This window comes from Podarcis tiliguerta, assembly GCF_965153285.1.
Source record: "Podarcis tiliguerta genome assembly, chromosome: 17".
Classification (NCBI taxonomy): Eukaryota; Metazoa; Chordata; class Lepidosauria; order Squamata; family Lacertidae; genus Podarcis; species Podarcis tiliguerta.
In genome coordinates this window covers 30,247,345-30,275,235 of record NC_139550.1, presented here as the reverse complement: position 1 = coordinate 30,275,235, position 27,891 = coordinate 30,247,345, and the positions used below count along the sequence as shown (strand labels likewise).

The 27,891-nt window shown below is 45.2% G+C and overlaps 2 protein-coding genes across 3 annotated transcripts in view; both read right to left on the bottom strand.

Moving 5' to 3' along the window:
* Positions 1 to 155: 155 nt before the first annotated feature.
* LOC310667615 (galactosylceramide sulfotransferase-like) lies at positions 156 to 11,635 on the bottom strand. Its single transcript, XM_083420363.1, has 2 exons — positions 10,877 to 11,635; positions 156 to 2,440 (listed from the first exon to the last, which is right to left on the bottom strand). The coding sequence occupies exons 1-2, from the start codon at positions 10,993 to 10,995 to the stop codon at positions 1,300 to 1,302; spliced, it is 1,260 nt and encodes a 419-aa protein (XP_083276489.1). The 5' UTR covers positions 10,996 to 11,635; the 3' UTR covers positions 156 to 1,299.
* Positions 11,417 to 27,891, bottom strand: part of KRI1 (KRI1 homolog) — a 28,556-nt gene continuing 12,081 nt past the window's right edge. For both annotated transcript variants that reach the window (XM_083419849.1, XM_083419850.1), the window contains exons 9-19: positions 27,107 to 27,234; positions 26,033 to 26,153; positions 25,723 to 25,818; positions 24,191 to 24,361; positions 22,352 to 22,427; positions 20,695 to 20,807; positions 18,300 to 18,441; positions 17,052 to 17,182; positions 15,625 to 15,689; positions 15,067 to 15,162; positions 11,417 to 13,445 (exon numbers count right to left, since the gene is read on the bottom strand). In XM_083419849.1, the coding sequence (XP_083275975.1) occupies positions 13,016 to 13,445; positions 15,067 to 15,162; positions 15,625 to 15,689; positions 17,052 to 17,182; positions 18,300 to 18,441; positions 20,695 to 20,807; positions 22,352 to 22,427; positions 24,191 to 24,361; positions 25,723 to 25,818; positions 26,033 to 26,153; positions 27,107 to 27,234 (1,569 nt within the window). In that variant the 3' untranslated portion in view covers positions 11,417 to 13,015. The remainder of the gene's footprint in view (positions 13,446 to 15,066; positions 15,163 to 15,624; positions 15,690 to 17,051; positions 17,183 to 18,299; positions 18,442 to 20,694; positions 20,808 to 22,351; positions 22,428 to 24,190; positions 24,362 to 25,722; positions 25,819 to 26,032; positions 26,154 to 27,106; positions 27,235 to 27,891) is intronic.

Below are 27,891 nucleotides of genomic sequence, written 5' to 3'. Positions count from 1 at the left end.
TAAACATTAGAACTTCAGATTTTTCACAGTTTCTGTGCTGGTGAACAAGAGACTAGTGTTAAAGGGTTCTTAACCAGAGGTGGCAGAAGACGACTTCAGGTCAGTGGTTCTCAAACTTTTTTCATCTGGACCACACTTCCAGAATAAAAATTTGCTTGCAGCACTCCAATTTTTTAATTGATAAAAAATACATTGGAAAACCAAAATAGACAACTAGCAGTGCTTGATTTATAACATAGAACACAACTACTTTATAATACGATCATGGGACATCCAGGGAGTATAAAACAGTGCAGCTACATAATAACATGAATATAATATAATAATAAACAAGCCTCTTACAAATGTCCCTCAAGTAGGTATACAAACTCAATCAGAGGCGTGAGCTTGCTTTTGTCAGGTAATCATTTGTCAGGTAATCTCAATTTGAGACAAACACTCATCAGCACAAAGAAGCCTTTCTCTTTTCTGATCTTTCATATTTGAAAATCCCTGTTCACAACAGTATGTTGTGGAGAACTGTAGAAGAAAAGCCAGTTCTCTTTGGTCGTCCAAGAGAGGCTTGGATTCTGTCTCTGTATAGCAGGGCACTAGATTGAAATGGATCGAGTGTTTTATCCAGGAGTATCTTTGACATTTGCTTAGTTGTAGAGTCTACAACTAATCCAGAATGTGGCAGCTAGACTGGTGGCTGGAAGTGTCCGCCAGGACCATATAACACTGGTCCTGAAAAACCTACAGTACATTGGCTCCCAGTACATTTCCGAGCAAAATTCAAAGTGTTGGTGTTGACCTTTAAATCCCTAAATGGCCTTGGCCCAGTATACCTGAAGGAGCATCTCCACCCTCATCATTCAGCCCAGACACTGAGATCCAGCTCCAAGGGCCTTCTGGCCATTCCCTACTTGGTATAAGTGAAGCTACAGGGAACCAGGGAGAGGGCCTTCTTGGTAGCGGCACCCACCCTGTGGAATACCCTCTCATCAGATATCAAGTAGCTATATAACCATTAGAAAGCAGTCCTGTCTAGGGAAGCCTTTTAAAGTGTAATGATTTATTATGTTTTTATATAGGTTGGAAGCTGCCCAAAGTGGCTCAGGCAACCCAGTCAGATGGGTGGGGTATAATTGTTGTTAAGTCAGAAAGGATCCCTAGGATCATTTAATCCAAACCCCTGCAATGCCGGAATCGCACCCAAGAGAACCAATGGAAAACAAATGAGTAAGACAGGTGAGGTCAAGGGATAGAGAGGGGAGCAGGATTGCACCCAATATCCCCCAAATAATAGCCAGGAACCCACTAAGGGCGCATGTCCCTCCCATATTGCCTGTAATAGAGGTAAGTGTGATACTGGAGCTCAGGCAGGATGATACGGAAGCAGCCGTTGTACTGGGCATAGGTGAGGTTCTGTTTGAGGCTGTAGCCCAGAATGGTGACACTGCCCGGCTGCCAAGGCCGCAGCTCATCGGTCATGCGCTCAGGTCCTACAGGCTCCCCCGACAGGCACCTCGCCCCTGTCTCCCTGAGCAGCGCATGGAAGGCGTCCAACTCCCTCTTCATGCGCATGTAGCCATAGCGCTCCACCTTGTGCCAGAAAACGCCCTGGAAAAACCTGTAGATCTGCATGTCCAACCAGTTCCAGGCCTGGATCTTCTGCACCAGCTCCTTGGGCAGAGGCTCGCCCTCTTTGTGGCGCACGTTGAGCCTGACGTACACCAGCTCTTCCATGTCCAGCCCCAGCAGCTCCCTCGCCAGGAGGAGCGACTCGTCAAAGTGCTCCGCGATCATCACCAGCTGAAAAGTCCGATTCAGCCTTTCCAGCTCTCCCAGCCACCGGCCACTCGGCGCTTCTTCCTGACTGGCGTTCAGGCCTAGGTCAAAGGCCATGGGGTTTTTGGCCAGTCCATTGCTGGCATCCCTGGCATCGTAATAGCGATCCGATGCCTCCAGGAAAGCCATCAGTGGCCGGGAGTAGTTGGCCAGCATCTGGAAGGCAGGCACGACATTGAGGTAGTAGTAGAAGACGGACTCGAACGTTTGAACGGGGTGGCGCAGGATCGTGAGGAAGATGCTGTGTGGCGGCATGACCGCCTGCACTTCGCCAACCGCCAGCCGCATATGGCTGCAGAGCAGGTTGAAATGGGTGGCCCCAGGGGGGAGGTCCTCCACAAACGTCCTGGAGAAGGCCTCTGGGTAGGCAAACTGGTAGGAATAGAGCGGAAAGGCCACGGTCAGGTTCCGCCGCTCTCCAGCCCGGAAGAGGATGTTCTGCACCGTGCTGCCGCCTGTTTTGTGGGTCTTCAGAAAGACAACATTAAGGCCCACCGGCTCTTCCAAGCCTGTCTTCCCCTGCAGCTGCTGAACAGCCAGAGAGCGAGTGGATGCGTTTTTCCGATGCAGACTCAGCAGTTCTTCTGCAGGGCTGATCCGCAATATTTCTCTGCAAGGTAAGGTTTAAGAAAAGGTAAAGGACCCCCGGATGGTTAAGTCCAGTCAAGGCTGACTATGGGGTTGCGGTGCTCGTTTCGCTTTCAGGCCGAGGGAGCCGGCGTTTGTCCAAAGACAGCTTTCCGGGTCATGTGGCCAGCAGCGGAACACTGTGACGGAAGTCAGAGCGCACAGAAACACCGTTGGATAGCCACATGTTTCCTACCACTGATCTTCTGGGTATCTAGAAGTTGGAAGCCAGGCAAACTGGGTTTCACATGAAGAAATTGCTCCTGACAGCAAGCTGCTATTGCTCTCCTCCACAGACAGAAATTTGAGCCCAGGAACAGAGCTGGCATGAACTACAATGCTCTCCAGCAGTTTACTAGTAAAGGTAAAAAAAGGTAAATGGCCCCTGGACAGTTGAGTCCAGTCAAAGGCGACTATGGGGTTGTGGCGCTCATCTCGCTTTCAGGCCGAGGGAGCTGGTGTTTGTCCACAGACAGCTTTCCTGGTCATGTGGCCAGCAGGACTAAACAGCTTCTGGCGCAACAGAGCACTGTGACGGAAACCAGAGCACATGGAAATGCCTTTTACCTTCCCGCTGCAGCAGTACCTATTTATCTACTTGCACTGCTAGGTTGGCAGGAGCTGGGACAGAGTAACAGATGCTCACCCCATTGCAGATTCGAACTGCCGACCTTCTGATCAGCAAGCTCAAGAAACTCAGTGGTTTAGACCGGAGTGCCACAGCAAGAGGCCACAGCAGCACAGTTACTTTGGCACAGCTTGGGGTAGGGGTCTTCGGGGTATTAGGATATTTTTGTAATCATCTGTCTAGTCACTTTAAGGATAATGTATAAGTAGGACCAGCCTTGGGATTACTTTATACTACTCTGCCCCTCGGTGATGGCTGAATGGCCAAACTCCTTGCTGTACATACCAGAAATGATCTGAAGCTTGTCTTGAGTGGGTTAGAAAGAAAACTTTAAAATGGAAAGTGTAATGCTGGTGATCAACACAGTGGTGAAGCTTGTTGTGCTCATTACAATAGCTGCTGGGTGCATCTTCATTTCAATTATCTTGAGATTGCTACTTGCGTCGGCAGCACGTATACTAAAATTGGAGCGATACAGAGATCAGCATGGCCCTTGCACAAGGATGACATGCAAATATCACTGATATATATATTAGTGGTTTTTAACCAGTGTGCTGTGGCACCCTGGGGTGTCTTGAATGATGGTCAGGGGTGCCTCTGGCAACACTGACCTCTGTCCCTCTTCCTTTCCCTCTCTCCTCTCATGTCTACTTGTGTGCAGAGCTGTTGGTTGCAGCAGCCCTGGCTACAAGCTCTGCAGGTGAATGGTGCCTCTGGGGCTGGCCTGGGGGAGCTTCCCAGGCCCCTATGGGGCAGTGTGAGGAGGCACCTCTCTTTGGCTGGGGGGGGCGCTCAGAGATTGGGGCGGCAGCAGCGGCTGCCCAGAAGACCCCCCAGGAAAGGGGAGAGGAGGCTGAGGGAACCCTAGACAAGGGTGTTCAAAAAGGTATGAGAGGCTGCCAGCTCTGTGGGAAAGGGTTGACATAACTGGGCTCCTGAGCCCCCCAGTGGTGCCGCAGAAAGGAGTTGGTCAAGGGAGCTGTGCACCCAAAAAGGTTGAAACCCTTTGAGATATCTATCATCATCTATCATCTATATCATCTATCACCTATCATCTACATCTATCTATCTATCATCTATCTATCATCTATATCTATCAACTGGAAGTTCAGAGTTTTATTTGACACTTAAAAAAAAAAGAAACAATATTGTTCAAGGAAAGATGGATCAGGTAATGAATAGACCTAGTGATAAATTACAGAGCCTTTTACAGAACTGCTGGGCCATCAACCAGCTCCACACAAAGTATAAAGAACTAAGAACAGAAGAGGAAGAAGCTAAAGGTGCAGAAGGAGGTTTGGAATTGGAAGAGAAAGAAGAAGAGAATGGGAAGAAGACGGAAGAGAAAGAAGAAGAAGAAGTAGAGAGGTTATAAGAAAGCGTAACAAACTTATTTAATCAGAAACTATCATGGCGATAAAGTTATGGAATTGGAACATCAATGGAATGAACGAGGGGGGGAAAGGAATAAAATTGAACAATTAAAAAAAAAAGAAAAATCTGGACATTATATGTTTACAAGAAACTCACGTGGCAAAAAAGCACAGGAAAATTTTGATTAACAAAAGATTAGGAAATGAATTTATATCTTCAGATAAAGAGAAAAAAGAGGAGTTGTTTTATACATCAAAAATAAAATCGAAGCGCAACAAATTTTTAAAGATGAAGAAGGAAGAATTATAGCAGTCCGGATCAAATGGTAAGGGGAAAATTTGATAATTGTCGGGATCTATGCACCTAATGGAAACAAGACGGACTTCTACAAATCCTTGGATGAAAAACTGTTTGAATTTATGGATCAGAAAATCATAATAATGGGAGATATGAATGGGGTAGTTTCGCTGGAAATGGACAGATTAAGAGATGGAACATCAAAAGAAGGGAAACTACCCAAGTCTTTCTTCTCAATGGTTAAAAATTGTAATTTGACTGATATCTGGAGACTTAGACATCCGCTGGAGAAACAATTCACAATTTTTTCTGAATCGAATCAGTCAATGTAAAGAATAGATCAAATATGGGTATCGAGCAAACTGACTCCAAGAATCCTACAAGTTGAAATACAGCCTAAAATAATTTCAGATCACAATCCAAGAAAAATGGAATTAAAAGGTTTTGAAGAAAGATCATTTAGGTGGAAAATCAACGATTATCTCCTGGACGACCAGGAAGTCGTAGGAAAAGTACAAAAGAAATTAACTGATTACTTTGTTGACAATTGCAATAAGGGTACAAAGATGAGTGTTGTATGGGACGCAAGTAAGGCTGTGATGCGTGGCTTTTTTATCCAGCAGAATTCATTGAAGAATAAAAATAGAGAAATATGGGATAGGTATAAAAACCTATTAGAACCAAGAGTTCCACACTGGTTATCTCCGTTAGAAGTTATGAGTGTAAAGAAAATTAATATGAGAGGTAAATGGATTACTTATGGTGAACTGACAAAGAAAGAAGGAGGAAAATGGAAATTAAAACCATATGCACAAGTTAAAGAATATGTTTATGATTGGTTGCATTACTTTCAGGTTAATGAAATGTTTAAAAAAGATATGAAAGAATGTGGTTATGCAGAAAAAGACTCCAAGTTTCAAATTGACATAATAAACAAAGATTGTAAAATTCTGTCAAAAATGTATAAGATATTGTTGGAATGGCATACGAAAGACGAAGAAGTTAAGTCGGTAATGATACAATGGGCCAAGGATTTTGGTCATAATATACAATTTGAGGATTGGGAAAAATTATGGAAAGATAACTTAAAATTCACTGCATGTACGGCGTTAAAGGATAATGTGATGAAAATGTTCTATAGATGGTATATAACACCAGTTAAATTGGCAAAAATGTTTAAGACGTCTAATAAGTGTTGGAAATGTAAAGAAAAAGAAGGAACATTTTATCATATGTGGTGGGATTGTAAAGTTAAAAGTTTCTGGGAGATGATATATAACGAGCTGAAAAAGATGTTAAAGTATACATTTGTAAAGAAACCAGAAGCTTTTCTTTTAGGGATTACAGGAAAAGAGATAAGAAGAAAAGACTGCAAACTCTTTCAATATGCTGTTACAGCTGCAAGGATTCTACTGGCCCAGAAATGGAAACAAGAGGAAATACCAACGATATAAGATTGGAGATCGAAACTGGCGGACTATGCAGAATTGGACAAGCTAACTGGGAAAATCAGATATCTTAAAGACCAAACGTTCATCGAAGACTGGGGGAAATTTGTAGAATATCTGAAAAATCTATGTGATGTGCAAACAACGTTAGTGGGATTTAAAGAAGCATTGTGAAATTTAAGAGGTATTGTCAAAAACAATAGATGTGGGAGGGAAGACTAAAGACAATACTAGAGGAGAAGGAATGCGTAACTAAGAGGTACAGATGGATGATTGTCAGAGAAGCTGAAGGAAGTCCAAAAAGAGAGAATTTGTTTGTTAAAAATTGGATAAAATTGTATATTTGTGTTGTAAAACAATAAAAATTACTATATATATATATAGAAAAACACAACCAGCTCCACACATGGACAGGAAAGAGACCATCTGGACGCTTGGAACCAAAAATTACAGAGTGCCATCTCTAGAGCACATCTCTAGAGCTACCCAAAAGAACCAACAAACCCAAAAGGCAGTTTTGCAGAAGGCAGCTGCTAAGGATACCTCAATACCAAGGATTAATTTATTTCTCAGTCTTCTTACACAAGGCTTACTTTCTAATTGTGCCCTGAGCTGCTTTGGGAGGAAGAGCAGGATAGGGATGTACCATATTATTTGCTCTATAAGACTCACTTTTTCCCTCCTAAAAAGTAAAGGGAAATGTGTGTGCATCTTATGGAGCGAATGCTGGCTGCACAGCTATCCCAGAACCCAGAACAGCAAGAGGGATTGATGCTTTCACTGCGCAGCGATCCCTCTTGCTGTTCTGGCTTCTGAGATTCAGAATATTTTTTTTCTTGTTTTCCTCCTCCAAAAACTAGGTGCGTCTTGTGGCCTGGTGCGTCTTATAGAGCGAAAAATACGGTATTTATTAAACACACACACACACAAAAGTGAGGATGGAAGACATTTCTTGCAGACTGGCAATCCTTCCCTCTGGGACCAGATTCAAGGAGCTGGCTGTGGTTATTCCGCAACACCTGCTCAAAAACACATCTCTTCTGCGTTGGCTCTGAACCCCTTTTTCAGAAATCAAGCAGAGAGGTGAGCAATGGTCTTTCAAGGTCAGGATCGTACCAGTACCAAGACATGGACAAGAATCGACCAAATTTGGATTACTAGAGTGCTGGCACCAAAAATAAAAAAAGTGGAAATCTGCCCAAAGACTTGCTCCGACCATAACACAGTAAAGATGGTGATGAACTTAATACCTATTGGTTCCTTTAGATGGAGGATGAATGACACTTTGTTCAGAGATGAGGAAGTGACTAAAAAGGCCCAGAAAACCTTGAGAGATTACTTCGAGATTAATTTGAATTCTACAATTGAGAAAAGAACAGTCTGGGACACAAGTAAAGCCGTTATGAGAGGGTTCTTGATACAACAAAATGCATTAAAGAAGAGACTACAACAGGAAAAGAGAGAAAAAATTCTGGAGAAGATTAAAGAAGGAGAAAAGAGATTAAGAGCAAAACCAAAGTCACAGGAAATTTTAAGAGAGATAAAGTTATATCAAGTTCAATACATGCAAATGATAAATCAAGAGATAGAATGGAAAATTAGACAAATGAGACAGAAGACTTTTGAATCGGCAAATAAGTGCGGGAAATTACTAGCGTGGCAAATGAGGAAGAGACAAAAGGTGAGCAATGGTATTTCAAGGTCAGTATCGTACCAGTACCAAGACAGTTCTCTCTACAAAGCTCCCTTGTACCCCACATACCAATACTCACTGCTTGGTCAGTTGCCTGAGGAGCAGCAGCAGAAGCAGGAAAATGGCACCCAGGAGCAAGGAGCGGTGTCTCCAGATGGCAACCGAGAGGCAAAAGCAGTTCATCTTCAGAGCAGTGGTTAGGCAAGGCAGCACCCCTCTGGAATTTCAGGGCCCAGGGTAGAGGCTCCCCACGCTCAGCGCAGCTCGGCTCCGAATAGTCACCAAATCACGCTTTTCGCCCAGTGGCCACGTTAAGCCTCTCAGTCAATGGGTGCCTTACCTCGCCTCACCTCCCTAAAGCGGCTCAGAACTTCCACAGACTATTACGAGATACGAAGCAGCCAAACAAGCAGATGGAAGATTTGACGCGTCAATGTCTCCTGGCCTCAAGAGAGCAGCTGTTGGGCACAGGGGCTGAGGCTTCTTAAGCAGGGGGACCGAAAGGACAGGACAGCAGCCTGACCCTCTTCGTGAGAGGCTAAGGAATGACACATCTCACCCAACAAGGCAAGGCAGTACCCAAAACCTATTAACTAAACCCAGCCGCTTGCCCCAAGTTCTGAATAAAATGCAGACTGAGTTGCAAAGGAGTATCGCAGCCTCCCTGGGTGAGGAGGGTTTCGTGTTATCTGAAAGGCATCAGAAAAGGGAGATGGGCAGTTCAGGGAACAGGTGCCCCAGGTCCTGGAAAAGGTGCCCTGAAAATAATACCTGCAAGGCTGCAAGCGACAGAAAGGACTTCAGTAAAAAAAAACAACAGCCCAGAGTGCTGAGATTTGGTGGGAATCAAAAAAGGTTATTTATGTATGCTACTACAGTCATCGGGACGCAGGTGGCGCTGTGGTCTAAAACACAAGAGCCTAGGGCTTGCCAATCAGAAGGTCAGTGGTTCAAATCCCCGCGACGGGGTGAGCTCCTGTTGCTCGGTCCCTGCTCCTGCCAACCTAGCACATAAAAGTGCAAGTAGATAAATAGGTACCGCTCCAGCGGGAAGGTAAACGGCGTTTCCGTGCGCTGCTTTGGTTCGCCAGAAGCGGCTTAGTCATGCTGGACACACGATCCAGAAGCTGTACGCCGGCTCCCTCGGCCAATAAAGCGAGATGAGCGCCACAACCCCAAAGTCGGCCACGACCGGACCTAATGGTCAGGGGTCCCTTTACCTTTTTACTACAGTCATACCTGGTTTCTGAACAGCTTAGTGACTCTTCTGGTTTGTGAACTATTTTTGGAAGCCAAACGTCTGACGGGGCTTCCGTGGCTTCCGATTGGCTGCAGGAACTTCCTGCAGCCAATCAGAAGCTGCACTTTGGTTTCCAAACGTTTTGGAAGTCGAACGGAGTTCAAGAATGGATTCTGCTCAACTTCCAAGGTACGACTGTACTGCGGCCTGTGTTTGGTTAGCCCAAAAATTGAAAACGAGCGAGGTCCCAAGCAGAGAAGAACTTAAGTTGAAAGAATATGCACAACTCACAGACTTAACATATAGAATAAGAGAACAAGAAGAACATACGTTTAGTGAAGATTAGAAAACATTTATTGAAAATATTGAAAAATTTGTGTACCGCTGAAAATGCTGGCAGCAGCATTAAGATAAATTCATCAGCGTTAACAAGTTTTGATGGATGCAATAATGGAATACTGAATGGTATAGTTTTTGTAAAATATGTGGGGATTTATGGTATGTAAAATGAACCGTGGAAAGAGAAGGGAAGTTGTTGATATTTTAAGGATGTAAAATGAGTATTTTAAATTGTAAAACAGAAAATGTAATTAAAAATATATATATAAAAGAGTATTTGGTGGGAATTGTGTGGTCCTCCGGACTCCCAACAGCCCTAGCTAGCATGGTCTGGGAGAATAGGGCCTGGAGCCCAACAGCAGCTGGGGGGGGGGGAGGTTCTTGTCACCAGTTCCCCATTCCTGCTGCTCAACCACACCCAGTTTCCACCTTCATGTCAGCACAAGCTTCAGGATCCCACAGCTGCATAGCTCCCTGAAAGCAGAACTGATTCCAATGCACATTCTCAAAACACATCAGAAGTCGGTAGGCTAAAGCTGAACAAAAATCCAGAGGTAGCATTATCATCAGTTTACGATGGGGTGGAAGGTTCACAGGCTGTGAAGGACTTGCTCACAGATTTATTCGCAGCTGCACGGATTATGATAGCTAGGAAGGGGCAAGCAAAATAAATATAACAGGGAAGAATGGTATAAAGAGGTAAGACAGGGGAATATGCAGGAGAAATTATTTTCAGGAGGTACTGAGGGGGTTTGTAGAATTTGTACCGTTAAAATGGAAAGGGGTCAAACTATTGCAAGAGGTGTTGAAATTTTGGGAGGTTGGTTACAATGGAATGGTCTTGGGGGTGGGGTGCACATTTTTATTCTTATTTATGATTATTACTTTGTCAAAATAAAATTAAAAATTAAAAAAGAAGCTTGCCGGTTGTTTAGTCCCGACACACATTTACAGCTGTTCTTATTATTATTTATTAAAATTGTATACCACTCTATACCTCCCAGTAGTGCACAAATCTCAATACAGTGGCACCTCGGGTTAAGTACTTAATTCGTTCCGGAGGTCCGTTCTTAACCTGAAACTGTTCTTAACCTGAAGCACCACTTTAGCTAATGGGGCCTCCTGCTGCCGCCGGAACACAATTTCTGTTCTCATCCTGAAGCAAAGTTCTTAACCTGAAGCGCTATTTCTGGGTTAGCGGAGTCTGTAACCTGAAGCGTATGTAACCTGAAGTGTATGTAACCCGAGCTACCACTGTATAACACAAAATGCACAGCTGTTAGGGATGTTAATAGACTTAGTGGCCTAAACACAGCATAAGAACGCACTCAGGGAAAAGAGGCGCACAGCTGCCCTCCGATAAAAGATGCTACGTGTTGAATTTCAAGAACCGAACTGACCTGTTCTGGGTCCCATCTACGTGGCATTTTCCTCTCTGCATTCTCCCCTGGCCTCCCCCTGTGGAGCAATACACCCACTTCAGGATTACAGCTCCCAAGGACATGTTTAATGCCAGCATCAAGCTGCCTTAGCAAGTTCTCTCGAGGTCACAAACCAGAGAAGCCAGCGGGAGAGGCCTGCCTTCTGGGGTTTCTTAAGAAAAGATGGGGGGGGGCACTCGCTTTCTGTGATTTCATGCAGTCCAGTCAACCAGATGGGCTGAACAGGGCCTAGCTTGAATCCCACCTTTGTTTTGCAGATTGTATGTGTGAATGAGTGCTCGAGTGTCCAGGAGGGAAGGGCAGCTTTTGATCTGCTCGCCTCTCATTAACTATATTTTCTTTTCTTTGGTGATCACTCGTGGCCGAGCAAGATTGTCTTCCGTGACCACGGTCTTAACAGTGAGTCTTTAAGTGACTGTGGAAGCCAATTCTGGACCCTCCTGGTCTTCCCACAAAGAAAATATGTGAATCTTATTTTGAGCACAGCCTCTTGGATGGTTTTTGATTTTTTAAATAAATTTTATTTTTGCATTTTTCTATTTTGCATAAACAAATGAGTTAAACACATAAACATATAAGCTCTTCTGACTCACCCTCCCCCCCAAATTGTGGATCTTAACATAACAATTTCCCCCTCTGCACCTCTATCATAACTCTTGTTTCTTATAAATCCTTTGTCAATCCATAGTTCAATTCTTTACAAGTTTTCTGTCAATCCTACCAATGTATGTAATTGTTTACAACAGCTTTTCAAATGAATTATAAACTTTCCCCATTATTTATTAAAGACCTCTTCCGATTTCTAATTTTTCCTGTAAGCTTTGCCATCTCGGCATAGTTCAGCAATTTTGTCTTGCCACTCTTCTTTGGTCGGAGTTGCACCATTTTCCCATTTCTGCACTAAGAGAGTGCATGCAGCCGTGGTTGCGTACGCAAATAGTTTCGTCTTGAATGGTTTTTGGAACAAGTTACAAAGGGATAACATCTTGCAGGACTTGCTTGCTTGCAACTAGATATCTAATACTATCTGCTTCACTTTTGCACTGCCCAGGAATTTATTTTCTATAATTAGGTGAAAGCAGAATTAAAATGAAGGCTCCACATAGTACTTATTTCAGCAGATCATCCAGCAATGCCCTTCCCTTACAACCATGAGCCTTCTGTAATTTTAACTCTCAAGCAAGCCTGGGTGATGTTCACAGCCTGGTTTTATTGCTTCCCCACGAGCAGCTAGGCAGACAATTGGTGACAGCCTCTCCGTTGCCCCAATGTCAGCATCAGTTTCTGTGGCTTTTAATTCACGATTCCTTCTCCCGCTTTTAAAAATACTGCTATTCAGCTATCCAAAAAATAAAATGGAAAAAGAAACCAGGAATTAAAGGCCCCTGCAGCAAGATAGTGGAATTCAAGAGATATTAAAGGACAAATTAATGAGCCATTCACCACCAACCTCCTACACATACTGATGAGGAAGAGGAAGAGGAAGAGGAAGAGGAAGAGGAAGAAGAAGAAGAAGAAGAAGGAGAAGGAGAAAAGAGAGAAACGCTTCATTAATGTCACAGGAGCTCTGGAAAGTTTCGAGAGCATTTTGGCAATCCACATGGGACCCCAGCTGGTTCTGCAACTGCATTTTACGGGAAACCCACCAACCCCAATCAGGTCTTGGAAAGAAATGGTCCAGATGCTGTGTAAGGACTGACGAGAGAACAGACACTGTGATGGGCCCAGACTTACAAGGCTACAAGGTTTCCCAAACTTGGGTCTCTAGCTGCTTTTGGACTACAACTCCCATCATCCCTAGCTAGCAGGACCAGTGATCAGGGATGATGGGAACTGTAGTCCAAAACAGCTGGAGATCCAAATTTGGGAAACACTGGGGTAGAAGAACAGAAGGACGCAATTGAGCCGATACAAAATGCCAAGAGGGACAAAGGTATCAACCTGCTTTGTATTTGAATCATTCTTCCGCACAAATCCTGCCCTGAAGCCCAGAGGCACCAAGCACTACCTTCTGGGCCATCGCTTGCAGCCATCAAACAGGCCGCTTGTCCAAGGAAAGGAAACTTTTGCTCCGAAGATGAGCCGCAGCAGGATAGCTCAGACCTGAGCTGCTTTCTTGGCCTGGTCTCGAGTGCCTTCCTTAGGCTTCCTCCGCCGTTTCTCGCGGAGAAGCTGGCGGAAGTGCAGGCGCTTTGCGTTGAGGCCGTAGGCCTGGAGTCGCTGGCGGCTGAACTCCAAGCGGCCCACCCGCACCCGCGCCACCCCCTTTCTGCTTCTCTTCTTCGGCCTCTGGACTCTGGGGAGGGCAGGAGAGGGGTCCTGCGGAGTGGCAGTCTCCACCCGGCTGCTTGCAGCTGGCGCTGGTTTCGGTCCAGGATCTCCCTTGGGAAGCAGGAGCCGTTCTTCCTCACATTCGGCGCCGGACGGCTGCAGCTCTTGAGCAGGCAGCTCCTGGCGCTTGGCCTTGTCCCTGCTCTTCTTTCCCTTCTTGCCTGGCGTTTTCTTTTCGCTTTCCGGCTCCTCCGCCCTGAAAGGGGAGCAAACGGTTGAATGAAATAGGACGAAAACATCGTGCGGATCTCGGAGGGCTACTGCTGCATTGCAGAGTGAAAGAGATGGCCTCAGGAGGGAGCGTAATCGCAGGGGCAAGAAATCCTTATGCTCGTAAGTGTGAGGAGGAAAGAATACCTTCCAAGGAAGAATGGCTGATAGAAGTCAAGGAATACGCAGAAATGACTAAACTGATGGCACTGATAAGAGACTCAAGCTTAGATCCTTGCAACTCCCATCTCTTGCGGGGGCGCAATTAGTGCCAGCACCGTCCGTTAAGAGTTTGGGTGTAATCTTCGACACCTCCCTTTCCATGGAGGCGCAGATTGCAGCTATAACAAAAGCAGCATTTTTTCATCTCCGCCAAGCTAAGCAGTTGGTTCCTTACCTCTCACCTTGACCTAGCCACTGTGATCCACGCGACGGTCACCTCCAGACTTGATTATTGTAACTCACTCTACATGGGGCTGCCCTTGAGACTGACCCAGAAACTCCAGCGGCTGCAGAATGCCGCAGCGAGACTCCTTACGGGGTCCTCGCTGTGAGATCACATTCACCCGGTGCTATACCAGCTGCACTGGCTCCCGGTGGAGTACAGGATCAGGTTTAAGGTGCTGGTTTTAACCTTTAAAGCCCTATGTGGCCTAGGACCCTCGTACCTACGGAACCGCCTCTCTTGGTATGTCCTATGGAGGACCTTACGATCTTCAAATAAAAACATCTTGGAGATTCCGGGCCACAGGGAGGTTAGGCTGGCCTCAACCAGAGCCAGGGCTTTTTCGGCAGTGGCCACGATCTGGTAGAACTCTCTGTCACAAGAGACTAGGGATCTGCGGGACGACATCTTTCCGCAGGGCCTGCAAGACAGAGCTGTTCCACCAGGCCTTTGGCCAAGGCACAGTCTGACCCCCTCCTTGGGTAATCCCCACAGAACTCTAGTCCAATGGTTGCCATGAATTTGATTCTGAATTGATTTTAGAATGAATTGATTTTAGAATGTTGTGTTACTTTTATTGTTGTTAGCCGCTCTGAGCCCGGCTTCGGCTGGGGAGGGCAGGATATAAATAAAATTATTATTATTATTATTGTTGTTGTTGTTGACAGGAGACCTTTCCTAATTTACTTAAAACAGTGGTGTCCAAACTTTTTTCAATGAGGGCCAAATTTGATGATGTGAAGGGCCGTGAGGGCTGACCAAAGTTGTTGGCCTTTTTTTAGGATTGAAGTTGTGGAGCTTTTTTTTAGGATTTTACCCCAGGAAAATAAACTGCCACGGGGACTGGATTAAACCAACCAGTGAGCAGGATTAGACCCCCAAAACGGACTTAAAAAGTTATTCTTTATACATGAAGTCCACAGTGGGGTTTGAAGTTTAAGGGGAAAAATAGTAGATTATATTAAGAAACCAGTTAAAAAGGATGAAGCTTGACATGTGGGTACTTTAAAAAATGCAGTTATGTGAAATTATATTTATGAACTTTGAGAATGAACAAGCAGAAAGTCATTAGCATTGAAGGAGTAAAATTATTGAGTGTTAAAATGCAATCTTGAAACCAAATAAAATAGCAATATAGATAGATATAGAATAGAGCACATACTCTGACTGAAGGGATTTGAGAACCTGCTTCTTCTTCCAAGTATTCTGGCCTTTCTGCTCATAGGCCATCTTGTCTCGCAGCTCCTCCTTCTCAGACCTGCATGGAGAATACACCTGTCAGGTGCCACATGCAAGATGCCCTCCTTGCCTGCCTCCCCACCCTGATGGGGCTGGGAGGGGAAAAGCAAGGAACAAAACCATCTCATCGTAGACAACAGCATGGCAGGTAGTGGATGGTGCCTTGTGCAGGCGCAGAACCCCCCAAAAACCAAGAGGTCTGCAAAGATTCCTCTTTGCTAGACACTGGAGCTGCAGTGGATTGCTCTGTGACTCACCTCCGCCCCATTCCCAAACTTGCAGGCCCCTTTGTGCATTGTCGCTTGCCAGAAAATCTTGAATTCTTCAAAAAAACTGAAGCACGAGTCGCGGCGACCAGCGCAACCAGAAGTGGGCTAGAACCCAGGAGTCCTGGTCCCCAAGCCACACTGCACACAGCAGGACCCCCCCCCTTAATTCGGTTTCCAGTGTAGACAGACACCACATCCTTCCTGCGCCTCACCTGTACATACAGGTCTTCCGCAAAGAACACCAGCGGTTCAGCTCCTTGTCATCAGCTGCCAGGATCTAGGGAGAAAGAATCATTCATTTCTTATTTTAATAATAATAATAATAATAATAATTTATTATTTATACCCCACCCATCTGGCTGGGCTTCCCCAGCCATTCTGGGCAGCTTCCAACAAAATATTAATACAGTAATGCATCAAACATTAAAAGCTTCCCTAAACAGGGCTGCCTTCAGATGTCTTCTAAAAGTCTGGTAGTTGTTGTTCTCTTTGACATCTGGTGGGAGGGCGTTCCACAGAATCAGCGTGTTTTTACATAAATAGAATGTGTCCTTTTATTTAAAATGTACTTCTGGGGCATAGGAATTCATTCATTTTTTTCTTCAAAATATCGTCTGGCCCACCACATGGTCTGAGGGACGGTGGACTGGCCCACAGCTGAAAAAGGTTGCTAACCCCTGGTCTTGAGCAACCTGGCCGCCGCATTCTGTACCAGCTGAAGTTTCTGAATCGCCTTCAGAGGCAGCCCCATGTAGAACGTATTGCAATAATCTAGCCTGGAGGTTACGTGAGCTTAGATGACAGATGTTAGGCTATCCCTGTCCAAACAGAGGCATGTGTGGGCCACCTGCCGAAGCAGACAGAAGGCACTTGAGTCTCAAGCAATGGGTCCAGAAGTATCCCCAAGCTACGTACCAGCTCCTTCAAAAGGAATGTAACCCCATCAAGAGCAGGTCATCTTCCATCCATCCAGTCTAGGGAACCGCCCACAAACAGTGACTCAATCTTCTCTGGATTGAGCTTCAGTTTGTTGCATCTCATCTAGTATACAGTGGTACCTCGAGTTAAGTACTTAATTCGTTCCGGAGGTCCGTTCTTAACCTGAAACTGTTCTTAACCTGAAGCACTACTTTAGCTATTGGGGCCTCCTGCTGCCGCTGCACCTCCGGAGCACGATTTCTGTTCTCATCCTGAAGCAAAGTTCTTAACCTGAGGTACTATTTCTGGGTTAGCGGAGTCTGTAACCTGAAGCGTATGTAACCTGAAGTGTATGTAACCCGAGGTACCACTGTCTGACCAAAACAGACAACGGTCCTCCCCACCCCAGCGGGAGAAAAGAAATCTGCCTCAGTCTCTGCCAAAGGGTCAAGTTACTGTATTTTTTGCTCTATAAGACTGACTTTTTCCCTCCTAAAAAGTAAGGGGAAATGTGTGTGCGTCTTATGGAGCGAATGCAGGCTGCGCAGCTATCCCAGAAGCCAGAACAGCAAGAGGGATTGCTGCTTTTACTGCGCAGCAATCCCTCTTGCTGTTCTGGCTTCTGAGATTCAGAATATTTTTGTTTTTGTTTTCCTCCTCCAAAAACTAGGTGCGTCTTGTCGTCTTGTGCGTCTTATAGAGCGAAAAATACGGTACCTACCTCCTCAGTTGAGAGCCCATAGCTGCAGGGGACCACGGTTCGGTATTTGAAACGGCAAGGCAAGTCCCCTATCAGGTCTTCATAGTCCAGGCGGTAGAATTCATCTAGGTACTGCTCAAAGGTCTTTGTCTCTGCAAAGAGAAAGAGAGAGAGTTTTTAATAACCTTTGTAAAAACAAAAACAAAAAAACCAGAAGCTTTTCTTTGGGTAATTATAGGGACAGAAATACCTAAATTGTATAGAAACTTATTGATGCATATTTTTCCCCAATGTAAAAAAATTTACAATGTATTTAAGAGAACACTGTAAACAATTAAAAACTTTGGCAGGATTGCAGTAATGCTTGCAACGTACGAAAAACTATCGTAAAAAATGGATTGTTTCTTTTAAAAAAATAGAGAATATAAGGGAAGCAGTTGAAAAAAAGATTGATAATTGTAACCATGGAAGGGCGGAGGGGAGACGAAGGATTCAGAGAAGCTTAAATGATGATGTGGATGTTTAATGTCTGAATTTAAATTCGTTAAATAAAATTTAATAAAAATATTTTTAAAAATAAAATAAAAAGGAACTTATTTATGTATGCTACTATAGCAGCAGGAATGTTACCTGCCACAAAATGGAAAGAAGCAGAAGTCCCAGAAAAGGAAGAATGGACACAACAACTTGTGGAATATGCAGAAAGGGCGAAACTTACCGGAATAATAAGAAATCAAGATAGCAAACTTCTTATAAAAGAATGGAAATGGTTTGTTGAATATTTACAGATAAATTTTAAATAGATAAGAACATTGGCAGGGTTATTGTAACAACCTGCAGTTTTATGAGAGTATTTAAAGTAGATAAATAATTGAGCAAATTAAGGAGAATTTGGATATGCAGAAGATATTAAAATTAAATTTAAGGAACCAAAGGAAGACAAATTTTGAAACGTTAAAATGATTGTGAAATTAATGAAATGTATAAACCTGAGAAGCATAATTTTTTTTAAAAAGAGAGAGAGAGAGGGAGGGAGGGAGGAAGAGAAAGATGTTTGGCTGGGCAAGAAGATTTTCACTAAACGGGGAATCTGAAAAATGCCCAGAAGCATTCAGTCTCTCAGGGAAGCCTCCATCCCCCAAAGAGAGCAATTCCCCTTCTCTCTCAGTTCCAACAATTCTCAAATGCAACTGACGCCACCTGGCCTGGGAGAGGTTCTATGGGCAAAAGACACCATGCAAGTAAGGCTGGCTCAGCTACCATCCTTACCGGGGTCAAAGGGTTTTTTCTCCCGACTGACAGCCTCTGCAAAATGCGACTTGCGCTTCTTCTTGCCCAGAAGGGGAACCTCCAGCCTCCGTTGCTTTCTGGATGGGCCTGGCTCCTGGGTGGGGTCGTAATCGGCATCCATCTGTAGAGGTGGTTTGTGGAGGGGAGCAGAGAGGAGAAAAGCAAGCATCATTTCACACGGGTGTCGCAAACCCCAGGAGGAAAGCAGAGCCAACCTCCCTTCTCCCCTGGTGCCAGAAGTCCACACAGGGTAAACAAGACTAGAACCCAACCAGACACAGAGCAAGAAGCTGCTGCTTATCGCTCACCAGCCCCTGCCCCCATAAAATAATCTCTCAAAATGTCATGTTGGTGGCATTTTACCATTGTACTGTTGAGTGACTTATGGTCTGTGTGGTTTGGGAGCTGCACGGCCAGGGAAAAAACAATGTTGTCCAGGGTTGTAAAGACTGCGGAAAGAATAATTGGGTGCACTCTTCCCACCTTGGATCAAATCTATGCTTCCAGGTGCCATAAGAAAGCTGCAGAGATAGCGCAGGATAGTGTGCACCCCAAAAATGATCTCTTTCAGCTTCTGCCTTCTAGAAGAAGGTACAGGGTTATAAAGACTAGGATTAGCCGCCTGAGAAACAGTTTCTATTCAAATGCGATTTTGGTTTTAAACGTAGTGTAAGGTAGTCTCTGTGGGAGTATATTGTATATAATTATGGGGTATCAGAGTTTTTAGGGGGTTAACCAGGCTGGGATAGCAGGCTTGTTGGTTTCTGAATGTCTGATGTAGATTTTCAATTTCATTGTTCTATATGTGACAATGACAATAAACATTATCGTATCGTATTTGCAGGGGCATCTCTCCTGCTGCCCACTTCAGCATACAGAATGCCAACTGCACCCCTATGGTTGTGCAAGGCTCCTAGGAAATGCAGATTTCACCGCTCTTCATTAAATATGTTCCCAGTCCTCAGGGAGGAAAGCAGGGATGCGACAGCTGCATCCAAAAATGCATCAAATCCTGGCATCACCTCATGAAAGATGTTGCCCAAAGTCTGCCCCCTTTCCCCACCTCTAGCCATTACATGTCACCGTTTTTGCTAAGTGTCCTCAAATCCTCACACTGACCAGAGACTATGGCTTTCCCTCATCTATTTGTCCATTCCTTCACGGGCACCATCTTCTGCCAATCCATAGCTGCAGTGCATGAACGGGCGCGAGCACAATTCAAAGTGTTTCCGAGCGCAATTCAAAGTGTTGGTGCTGACCTTTAAAGTCCTAAACGGCTTGGCCCAGTAGACCTGAAGAAGGGTCTCCACCCCCATTGTTCAGCCCAGACGCTGAGGTCCAGCTCTGAGGGCCTTCTGGCAGTTCCCTCTCTGCGACAAGTGAGGTTACAGGGAACTGGGCAGAGGGCCTTCTCGGTGGTGGTGCCTGCCCTGTGGAACGCCCTCCCACCAGATGTCAAGGAAATAAACAACTATCTGACTTTTAGAAGACATCTAAAGGCAGCCCTGTTTAGGGAAGTTTTTAATGTTTGATGTTTTATTGCTTTATTATTATTATTATTATTATTATTATTATTATTATTATTATTATTTACTCTGGCTCCAGCCTGGTGGAACGCTCTGCCTCATGAGACCAGGGCCCTGCAGGATCTGATTTCTTTCCGCGGGGCCTGTAAGACAGAGTTGTTCTGCCTGGCCTTTGGCTTGGACCCAATTTGATTCCCTCCCTCTCTTTCTTTTTTCTTTTCCTTTCTCCTCCTGTGATGAGGCTACATTTTAATATTTTAATGTTTCAATATTTTAATGTTGTATTTAAGTTGTATTCATTCAACTTCTTTTTATTATTGCTTGTTAGCCTCCCTGAGCCAGGCCTTGGCTGGGGAGGGCGAGGTATAAATAAAAAATTATCATTATTATTATTATTAGTAGTGGTAGCAGTAGTAGTAGTACAGTGGTGCCTCGCAAGACGAAAAGAATCCGTTCCGCGAGTCTTTTCGTCTTGCGAAGCAAGCCCATTAGCGGATTAGCACTATTAGTGCTATTGGCAGTTTAAGGGCTATTAACGGCTATTAAAGGCTTAAGGGATTAGCGGTTTAGCTGCTAAAAGGCTATTAGCAGCTTAGCGCTTTAGAAAAAGGGGTTGGGGAGCGGAAAAAAACCTCAAAAATCGCAAGACATTTTCGTCTTGCGAAGCAAGCCCATAGGGAAATTCGTCTTGCGAAGCGCCTCTGAAAACGGAAAACCCTTTCGTCTTGCGGGTTTTCTGTCTTGCGAGGCATTCGTCTTGCGCGGCACCACTGTAGTAGTATTAGAGACCCGCACCACCTCAGCAACCAGAGCTGGGCCTCCTGGTTAAGAATGCAAGCCAGACATACCACAAAGTCAGGATCCTCGCAGTGGGGGTGGTATTCTTCGTCCTCCTGCAGCCCCAGGTCAGCTTCTGCTTCAGTTCCATCGCCTCCTGTCCACTTGTCCCAATTCCACTCATCTGCATTCGGGATGAAGACAAAAAAGACATTTTTGCTTTCTAAGCTAATGATTCCTTTCGTCCCATTGCTTTCTGAACCTCACCCAGGAACCGGCCTGCAGTAATGCCCAAGAATCCCTCGACCAAAGTTGGGGTGGATAAAGAAACAGAGTCCCCCTCTTAAGGCATCTGAAGGCATGAAACGAGCTTCACGTGCTGGAAATGTAATGAGGTTGAGGGTACGTTTTATCATATGTGGTGGACGTAAAAGGGTAAAAGAGTATTGGGAAATGATATTTAATGAATTGAAAAAAATGTTTAAAAGTACTTTTCCAAAAAACAAAAACAAAAAACAGAGTCCTTTTGGTTGGGGATAATTCAGAGGGAAATTCCCAGGTGTCAAAAAAGGCTATTTATGTATGCTACGACTGCGGCTCATGTTTTATCAGCCCCAAAATAGAAAACGAGGAAGGTAACAACCAAAGAAGAATGGCAATTTAAACTGATGGAATACATGCAGCTTGCAGACTTAACATATAGAATAAGAGAACAAAAAGAATGTAGACTGGAAAAAGACTGGAAAATGTTAAATGATCACAATTTTCACCCATATATTAAGTAAAGAATGCTGGTAGCATTAAGATAAATTCAACAGTGAAAATAAGTTCTGATGGATGTAAATAAGTTTCTGATGGATAAAAATAAGTTCTGATGGATGGATTACTGAATGGTTTAGTTTATGTAAAATATGAAGGATGGGTGGTATGCAAAATGAACCATGGAAAGAGAAGGGAAGACATTGATTTAAGGTTGTTTAAATGAATATTTTGAAATGTAAATCAGAAAATTTAATAAAAATTATATATACCGTATTTTTTGCACCATAACACTCACTTTTTTCCTCCTAGAAAGTAAGGGGAAATGTCTGTGCGTGTTGTGGAGGAAATGCCTGCGGGTGGCATGCCTACGGATTTTCCTCCTCTAAAAACTACGAGCGTGTTATGGTCGGGTGCGTGTTATAGAGCGAAAAATACGGTAAATAAAAAAAAGAAACAAGCGTCACGCAGGAATACACCAAATGACTCCTGAGGATCTCTAAAGCACAGTACTCATTTTAACATTCCAGGCAGATTCCACATTACATGGGCAGCTTCTGCAAAATACTCCCGGCTTGCTTGCCTTCCTCCTTTCATGTCCCCAACTCATGTTCTCTTCAGCAAAAATTCTCCCAGCCAAAAGCATTCTGCAACAGATCTTGCATGCGCCAAAAGGAAGACTAACAAGAACCTTGCTGGATCAAGCCAAAGTAAATCCAGTTTCACGCAACACTCCACAAACACATCATTAAAAGCCACCTGAGCAGGTGCCCATCTAAAGCAGCCTTTCCCAACCTGGTGTCTTCCAGATGGTTTGGACAAACAGATCCTGCCATCCTCACCCAGAAAAAGCACCAGGTCGAGGGGGTACTGCTCTGGAATTGGGGATCCCAATGCTGACCTCACAAGCAAATTTGTTTTCAGACCGAGGGCAAGCTGCCCATGTGCCAGGGCATCTTCTCGACATACCGTCAATTCCTTCCTCTGCCTCAAACTGCGGTTTCTCTTCCTCACCAACTCCGTAATACTCGTCCCCAAATAATTTCTGTAGGAAACAGAGAATGATAATAAATAATAATAATAATAATAATAATAATAATAATAATAATAATAATAATTTTTATTTATACCCCGCCCTACCCAGCCAAGACCGGGCTCAGGGTGGCCCGGTATGCCAGGTATAAAAACAATTGATGGAAATACAACTTAAAAACAAGATCAAAATACAACATTAAAATGCAGCCTCATTTCAGTAGAAACTCAAATCAAAAACTTTTGGGGGGATGAAAAGGTCAAGTCTTCACCAAGGCCAACTATCCAGACTGGTCCTACGTGGGCCAGGAAAAAAAAAAACCATGGAAGTCCCCAAATAAGGAGTTTCATCACCGAAGGAGAAAGGAAAAAGGAAAGAGGGGGAGGGGATCAAGTTAATTCCAAGCTAAAGGCCAGGTGGAACAACTCTGTCTTACAGGCTCTGCGGAAAGAAATCAGATCCTGCAGGGCCCTGGTCTCATGAGACAGAGCGTTCCACCAGGCCGGAGCCAGAGTTGAAAAGGCCCTGGCTCTGGATGAAGCTAATCTAACTTCCTTAAGGCCCGGGACCACTAGGGTGTTGCTATTTATGGACTTTAAGGTCCTCCGTGGGGCATACTGGGAGAAAGGTTAGACTAGACGGTCCTCAGGGTCCCATCCAACTCTACAAATCAATTCAAGCATTGACTACTGCCTAAACCAGTGATGGCCCAACTTGGCCCTCCAGCTGTTTTTGGACTACAACTCCCATCACCCCTGGCTAACAGGACCAGTGGTCAGGGATGATGGGAATTGTAGTCCCCAAACAGCTGGAAGCTCCTGCAGCCAATCAGAAGCTGCGCTTTGGCTTCCGAATGTTTTGGAAGTCAAATGGGCTTCCGGAACGGATTCCGTTCGACTTCCAAGGTACGACTACATAGAATATGGAATAATATGCAGTTGTAAATGTTGACAAGAGGGCCCATGAAGGGGATGAGAGTGAAGTCTCGAGATTCAGAGTAATCTCTATACAGTGGTGCCTCGCAAGACGAAAAGAATCCGTTCCGCGAGTCTCTTCGTCTTGCGGTTTTTTCCGTCTTGCAAAGCAAGCCCATTAGCGGCTTAGCGCTACTAGCGGCTTAGCGGATCAGCTGATAAGCGGCTTAGCGGATCAGCTGTTAAGCGGCTTAGCGGATCAGCTGATAAGCGGCTTAGCGGATCAGCTGATAAGCGGCTTAGCGGATCAGCTGTTAAGCGGCTTAGCGGATCAGCTGTTAAGCGGCTTAGCGGATCAGCTGTTAAGCGGCTTAGCGGCTTGGGGAAAAGGGGAGGGGAGGAAAAAAACCCCGCACGAACTCGCAAGACATTTTCGTCTTGCGAAGCAAGCCCATAGGAAATTTGTTTTGCGAAGCACCTCCAAAACGGAAAACCCTTTCGTCTAGCGGTTTTTCCGTCTTGCGAGGCATTCATCTTGCGGGGCACCACTGTATATGGATACGCATTTGGAATGTTATAAATTTATATTTGTAAAATCAAATAAAAATGATTTCTAAAAAAAAAAAAAAAGAAGTTGGCTAATACCTAGAAGGCAAAAGCACTGCTAAGTTTAAAATCAATTCACTGAGCCGTTTTCAAACGACAAGCCAAATCTACTTCCCTCAATTTCTCGTTGTGGCAGGAGAATGGGGTTCAGCTGACTCAGCCTTAACACGGCCCTACCATTTTGGAGAGGGGCTGGGGCAGTGTCTTCTGGGTGCCAGCCAGAACCCTCAGCACTGGTATACAACATGCACCCACCTCCATGAGCTGGTCATGTTGGGTGGGATCAAAGTCCCCTTCGAGGTCCATTTCCTGGAAGGTGCTGGTTGCACTGCCGGTGATCTCACGCAGCTTCCCCAGCCGTTCCAGGATCTCCCGGCGCTTCAGGTTCTTCAGCTGCTTCAGCTCCTCCTGTTTTTGAGCCTTCTCCTTTTAGGGTGAAGAAAAGCACAGTATTACGGGAGAAGGCCGTTATTTGGCCCATCCGGCACCCAGATCTACGTCTGAAGAATGCTATTCCCAGGGAAATTCGCTTGGCGCCTTTATGCCTGAACCCGCCTACACTTCCCTGGGAGTCCTGAGAGACCTGCTCTCCGCTTTGCAGGACTTTTCCCACCTGACCTGGGAGGGCGGGGTCTGGACTGACTCCAGCTACAAAAGCTGAGGTTGCTGAAGAGACCAGAGATCACCTCGGCTGTCTGAGTGCAGCTCCAGGTCATTGAGCCTGAGCTTCCATTGCTGTCGCCCACCATGAACCACATTGACAGGCATGGCAGCAACAGCAGCGGATATGCTCTATGTTTATATTTTATTTCTGTGCTAGTTATGCTGTTTTAAATGTGCATTTTATACTGGATTTCCTTTAGTAATGTTTTCTTTTGAAATGTTTCAGATAATTTTTGGGGTTAACTTTGCTGCATGAAACGTGTGTTCCGTAGTTTACCTTCTTTGCAATATTTTATTTTGGAATCTTTAACATTTTAGTTTCCCGTTATTTATGTTGCTTGGAATTTATAATTTATATTTGACTTTATTCAGTAACGTTTTATTCTGGATTACTTTTTTTGATGTTTTATTGTAGGTTTGTAAACCGCTTTGAGCTCTTTTCTGAAAAATGTAAAGCGGTACAGAAATGAAATGATTAATTATACACCTTTAGGCACCACGCAAAAACGTTCCGTTTTAACCAGGTCTTTAGTTGATTTGATTTGACACCCTAAACCAGGGGTCAGCAACCTTTTTCAGTCATGGGCTGGTCCACCGTCCCTCAGACCATGTGGTGGGCCAGACTATATTTTGAGGGGGGGGGGGAATGGACAAATTCCTATGCCCCAGAAATAACCCAGAGATGCATTTTAAACAAAAGCACACATTCTACTCATGTAAAAACACCAGGCATGGCCCACAAATAACCCAGAGATGCATTTTAAATAAAAGGACACATTCTACTCATGTAAAAACATGCTGATTCCCAGACTGTCCGCGGGCCGGATTGAGAAGGCAATTGGGCTGTATCCGGCCCCCGGGCCTTAGGTTGCCTACCCCTGCCCTATGCCCTTTTAAAATGTGGGGGTTTTTGGGACGTGTTATTGGGTTGTTGTTTTCAATTTGATTATTTATTTTGTGGTTTTATATTTTGATTTTGTTCTGTGAACCGCCCTGAGACCTCTGGGTATAGGGCGGTATATAAATTCTAATAATAATAATAATAATAATAGGCAAATGTTTCAGCCCTCCTAGGCAGCCCAATAGAGCTGAACATCCTCCGCTTGTATCTGTACAGAACTCACTTTCTTCTTGCGCTCCTGAGTCTCCTGCCGTTTCTCTTTACGGCGCTCGTCCTTCCGGCGCACCGAGGTTGCAATGTTGCGGGGATATGTTTTCATCTGGCGGTACAGGTATCGGAGAAGAGAAAAGAAGAACTCTTCAGCCTCACGTTCTTCAGATGAGCAGAGATCCCAGCAGCACCCCCTTTCATCACCCCAGTCTCCTCACAGAGAGAGGACATCCCTCTTGTCACTCATAACATAATGGCGCCAGGACACCCAGAAGAAAGCCTAACTTCCCAGGCCCGTGCAGGCAGAGAACGTTTCCCCTCACCAACTGGGCCTCAGGCTCCTCGAAGCGGAAGTTGTACTTGCGCTCGAAATCCTCTTGCTTCTTTAAGAACAGCTCGCCCTCATCCGACGAATCCGATATAGCCAGCTGTGCTCCGCGGAGCCTGTGGAGAAGGCAGCACATGAACAGGAAGAGGGAATATAGCGCAAGGACAGTGTTATAAGAAATAACTGCTACTTTATCCCTTACGGGGTACCCAAGAGCCCGTATATAGTCCTTAGGTAGGTTCTCTATCGGTAGGAGAAAATAACAGAGGCCAACCAGAGAATAAAAAGGTAAAGGTACCCCTGCCCGTACGGGCCAGTCGTGCCCGACTCTAGGGTTGTGCGCCCATCTCACTTAAGAGGCCGGGGGCCAGCGCTGTCCGCAGACACTTCCGGGTCATGTGGCCAGCGTGACAAGCTGCATCTGGTGAGCCAGCGCAGCACACGGAACGCCGTTTACCTTCCTGCTGGTAAGCGGTCCCTATTTATCTGCTTGCACCCGGGGGTGCTTTCGAACTGCTAGGTTGGCAGGCGCTGGTACCGAACGACGGGAGCGCACCCCGCCGCGGGGATTCGAACCGCCGACCTGACGATCGGCAAGTTCTAGGCGCTGAGGTTTTACCCACAGCGCCACCCGCGTCCCTAACCAGAGAATATTGAGAAGCAAAGCAGCTAGTAAGCATGATCTTTCCTGGTATTGCTGGTGAAAATCAGAAACTTTAAGAGGAAAGAACACTGTGCAAATAACTTAGCCCATGGACCCATGAACACCTCCCCCTGTGGACCATGTGAGCATGGATGAATTATTTAAAAAAAAATAAAATTTATTTATTAAGGTTATCCTGGTGTCACTATAGAAGGCATACCCACAGATTATCAACCTCCATTAAGTGACATTGTGTTAGATCTTACCCATGAACGTTAGTGAATTAGTGAATGGGGGAAGAGGGGAGCTCAAGAAATAAATTTCCTTTCCATCTACCTTCACCTAGATTGGGGACAGGGGGAGACACACCAGGGAAAGTTATGCCCTATCCTTAAGGAACTCAAAAATCCATCCATCGGCACTCACCCCTCCTCCTCCTCCTCTTCCTCCCCTCCATCATCTGCCTCCTCGTAGCGCTTGTTCAAGATATAATCTCGCAGGAACCGCTCCCCCTCATCAAGTTGTGGGTCGTTCCAGTATTCTTTAAGGGGAGCCTGGGGAAACAGAGGAAACCCGAAATGAAGTCACCCGCCTCAAGACCCGAGCAAGGCTCATCGTACCATCAAGGCCACACCCAAAAAGGATTCCGGAAGACAGGGACAGTGCAGAAAATCCCCCAAAGGACCATTTCATCCTAATAGGGTGAGATATACATTATAAGTAGGGCTGCCTCTGAAGACGGTTCAAAAACTTCAGCTAGTGCAGAATTCAGTTGCTCACCAGAGTAAGATGGTTTGAGCATACTACACCGATCCTGGTCTGACTGCACTGGCTACCAATTAGTTTCCGGGCCCAATTCAAAGTGCTGGTTTTGACCTATAAAGCCTTGAACGGCTCAGGACCACAATACCTCAAGGACTGCCTCTTTTCGTATGAACCTGCCCGGACCCTGGGATAATCTTAAGAGGCCCTCCTTTGTGTGCCTCCTCTTCGAGAGGTGCGGAGGGCGGCAACATGAGAACGGGGCCTTCTCTGCAGTGGCCTCCCTGTCTGTGGAATGCTCTGCACAGGGAAGTTCGCCTGGCACCTTCATTATACACCTTTAGGTCCTTTTTAACCAGGCCTTTGGTTGACCTGATGGACATCCCGTACCCTTTTAAAATGTGGATCTTTCGGGGGGGGGGCTGTTATGGGGTTATTGCTTTTATTTT

Bases quoted from the DNA above. Each gene is read 5' to 3' on its own strand.
- LOC310667615 (XM_083420363.1), bottom strand. From the start codon at position 10,995: ATGCTGGCATTAAACATGTCCTTGGGAGCTGTAATCCTGAAGTGGGTG. The intron at 2,441-10,876 runs GTCAGTTCGGTT...CTTACCTTGCAG, and splicing joins GTAGATGGGACCCAGAACAG to AGAAATATTGCGGATCAGCC.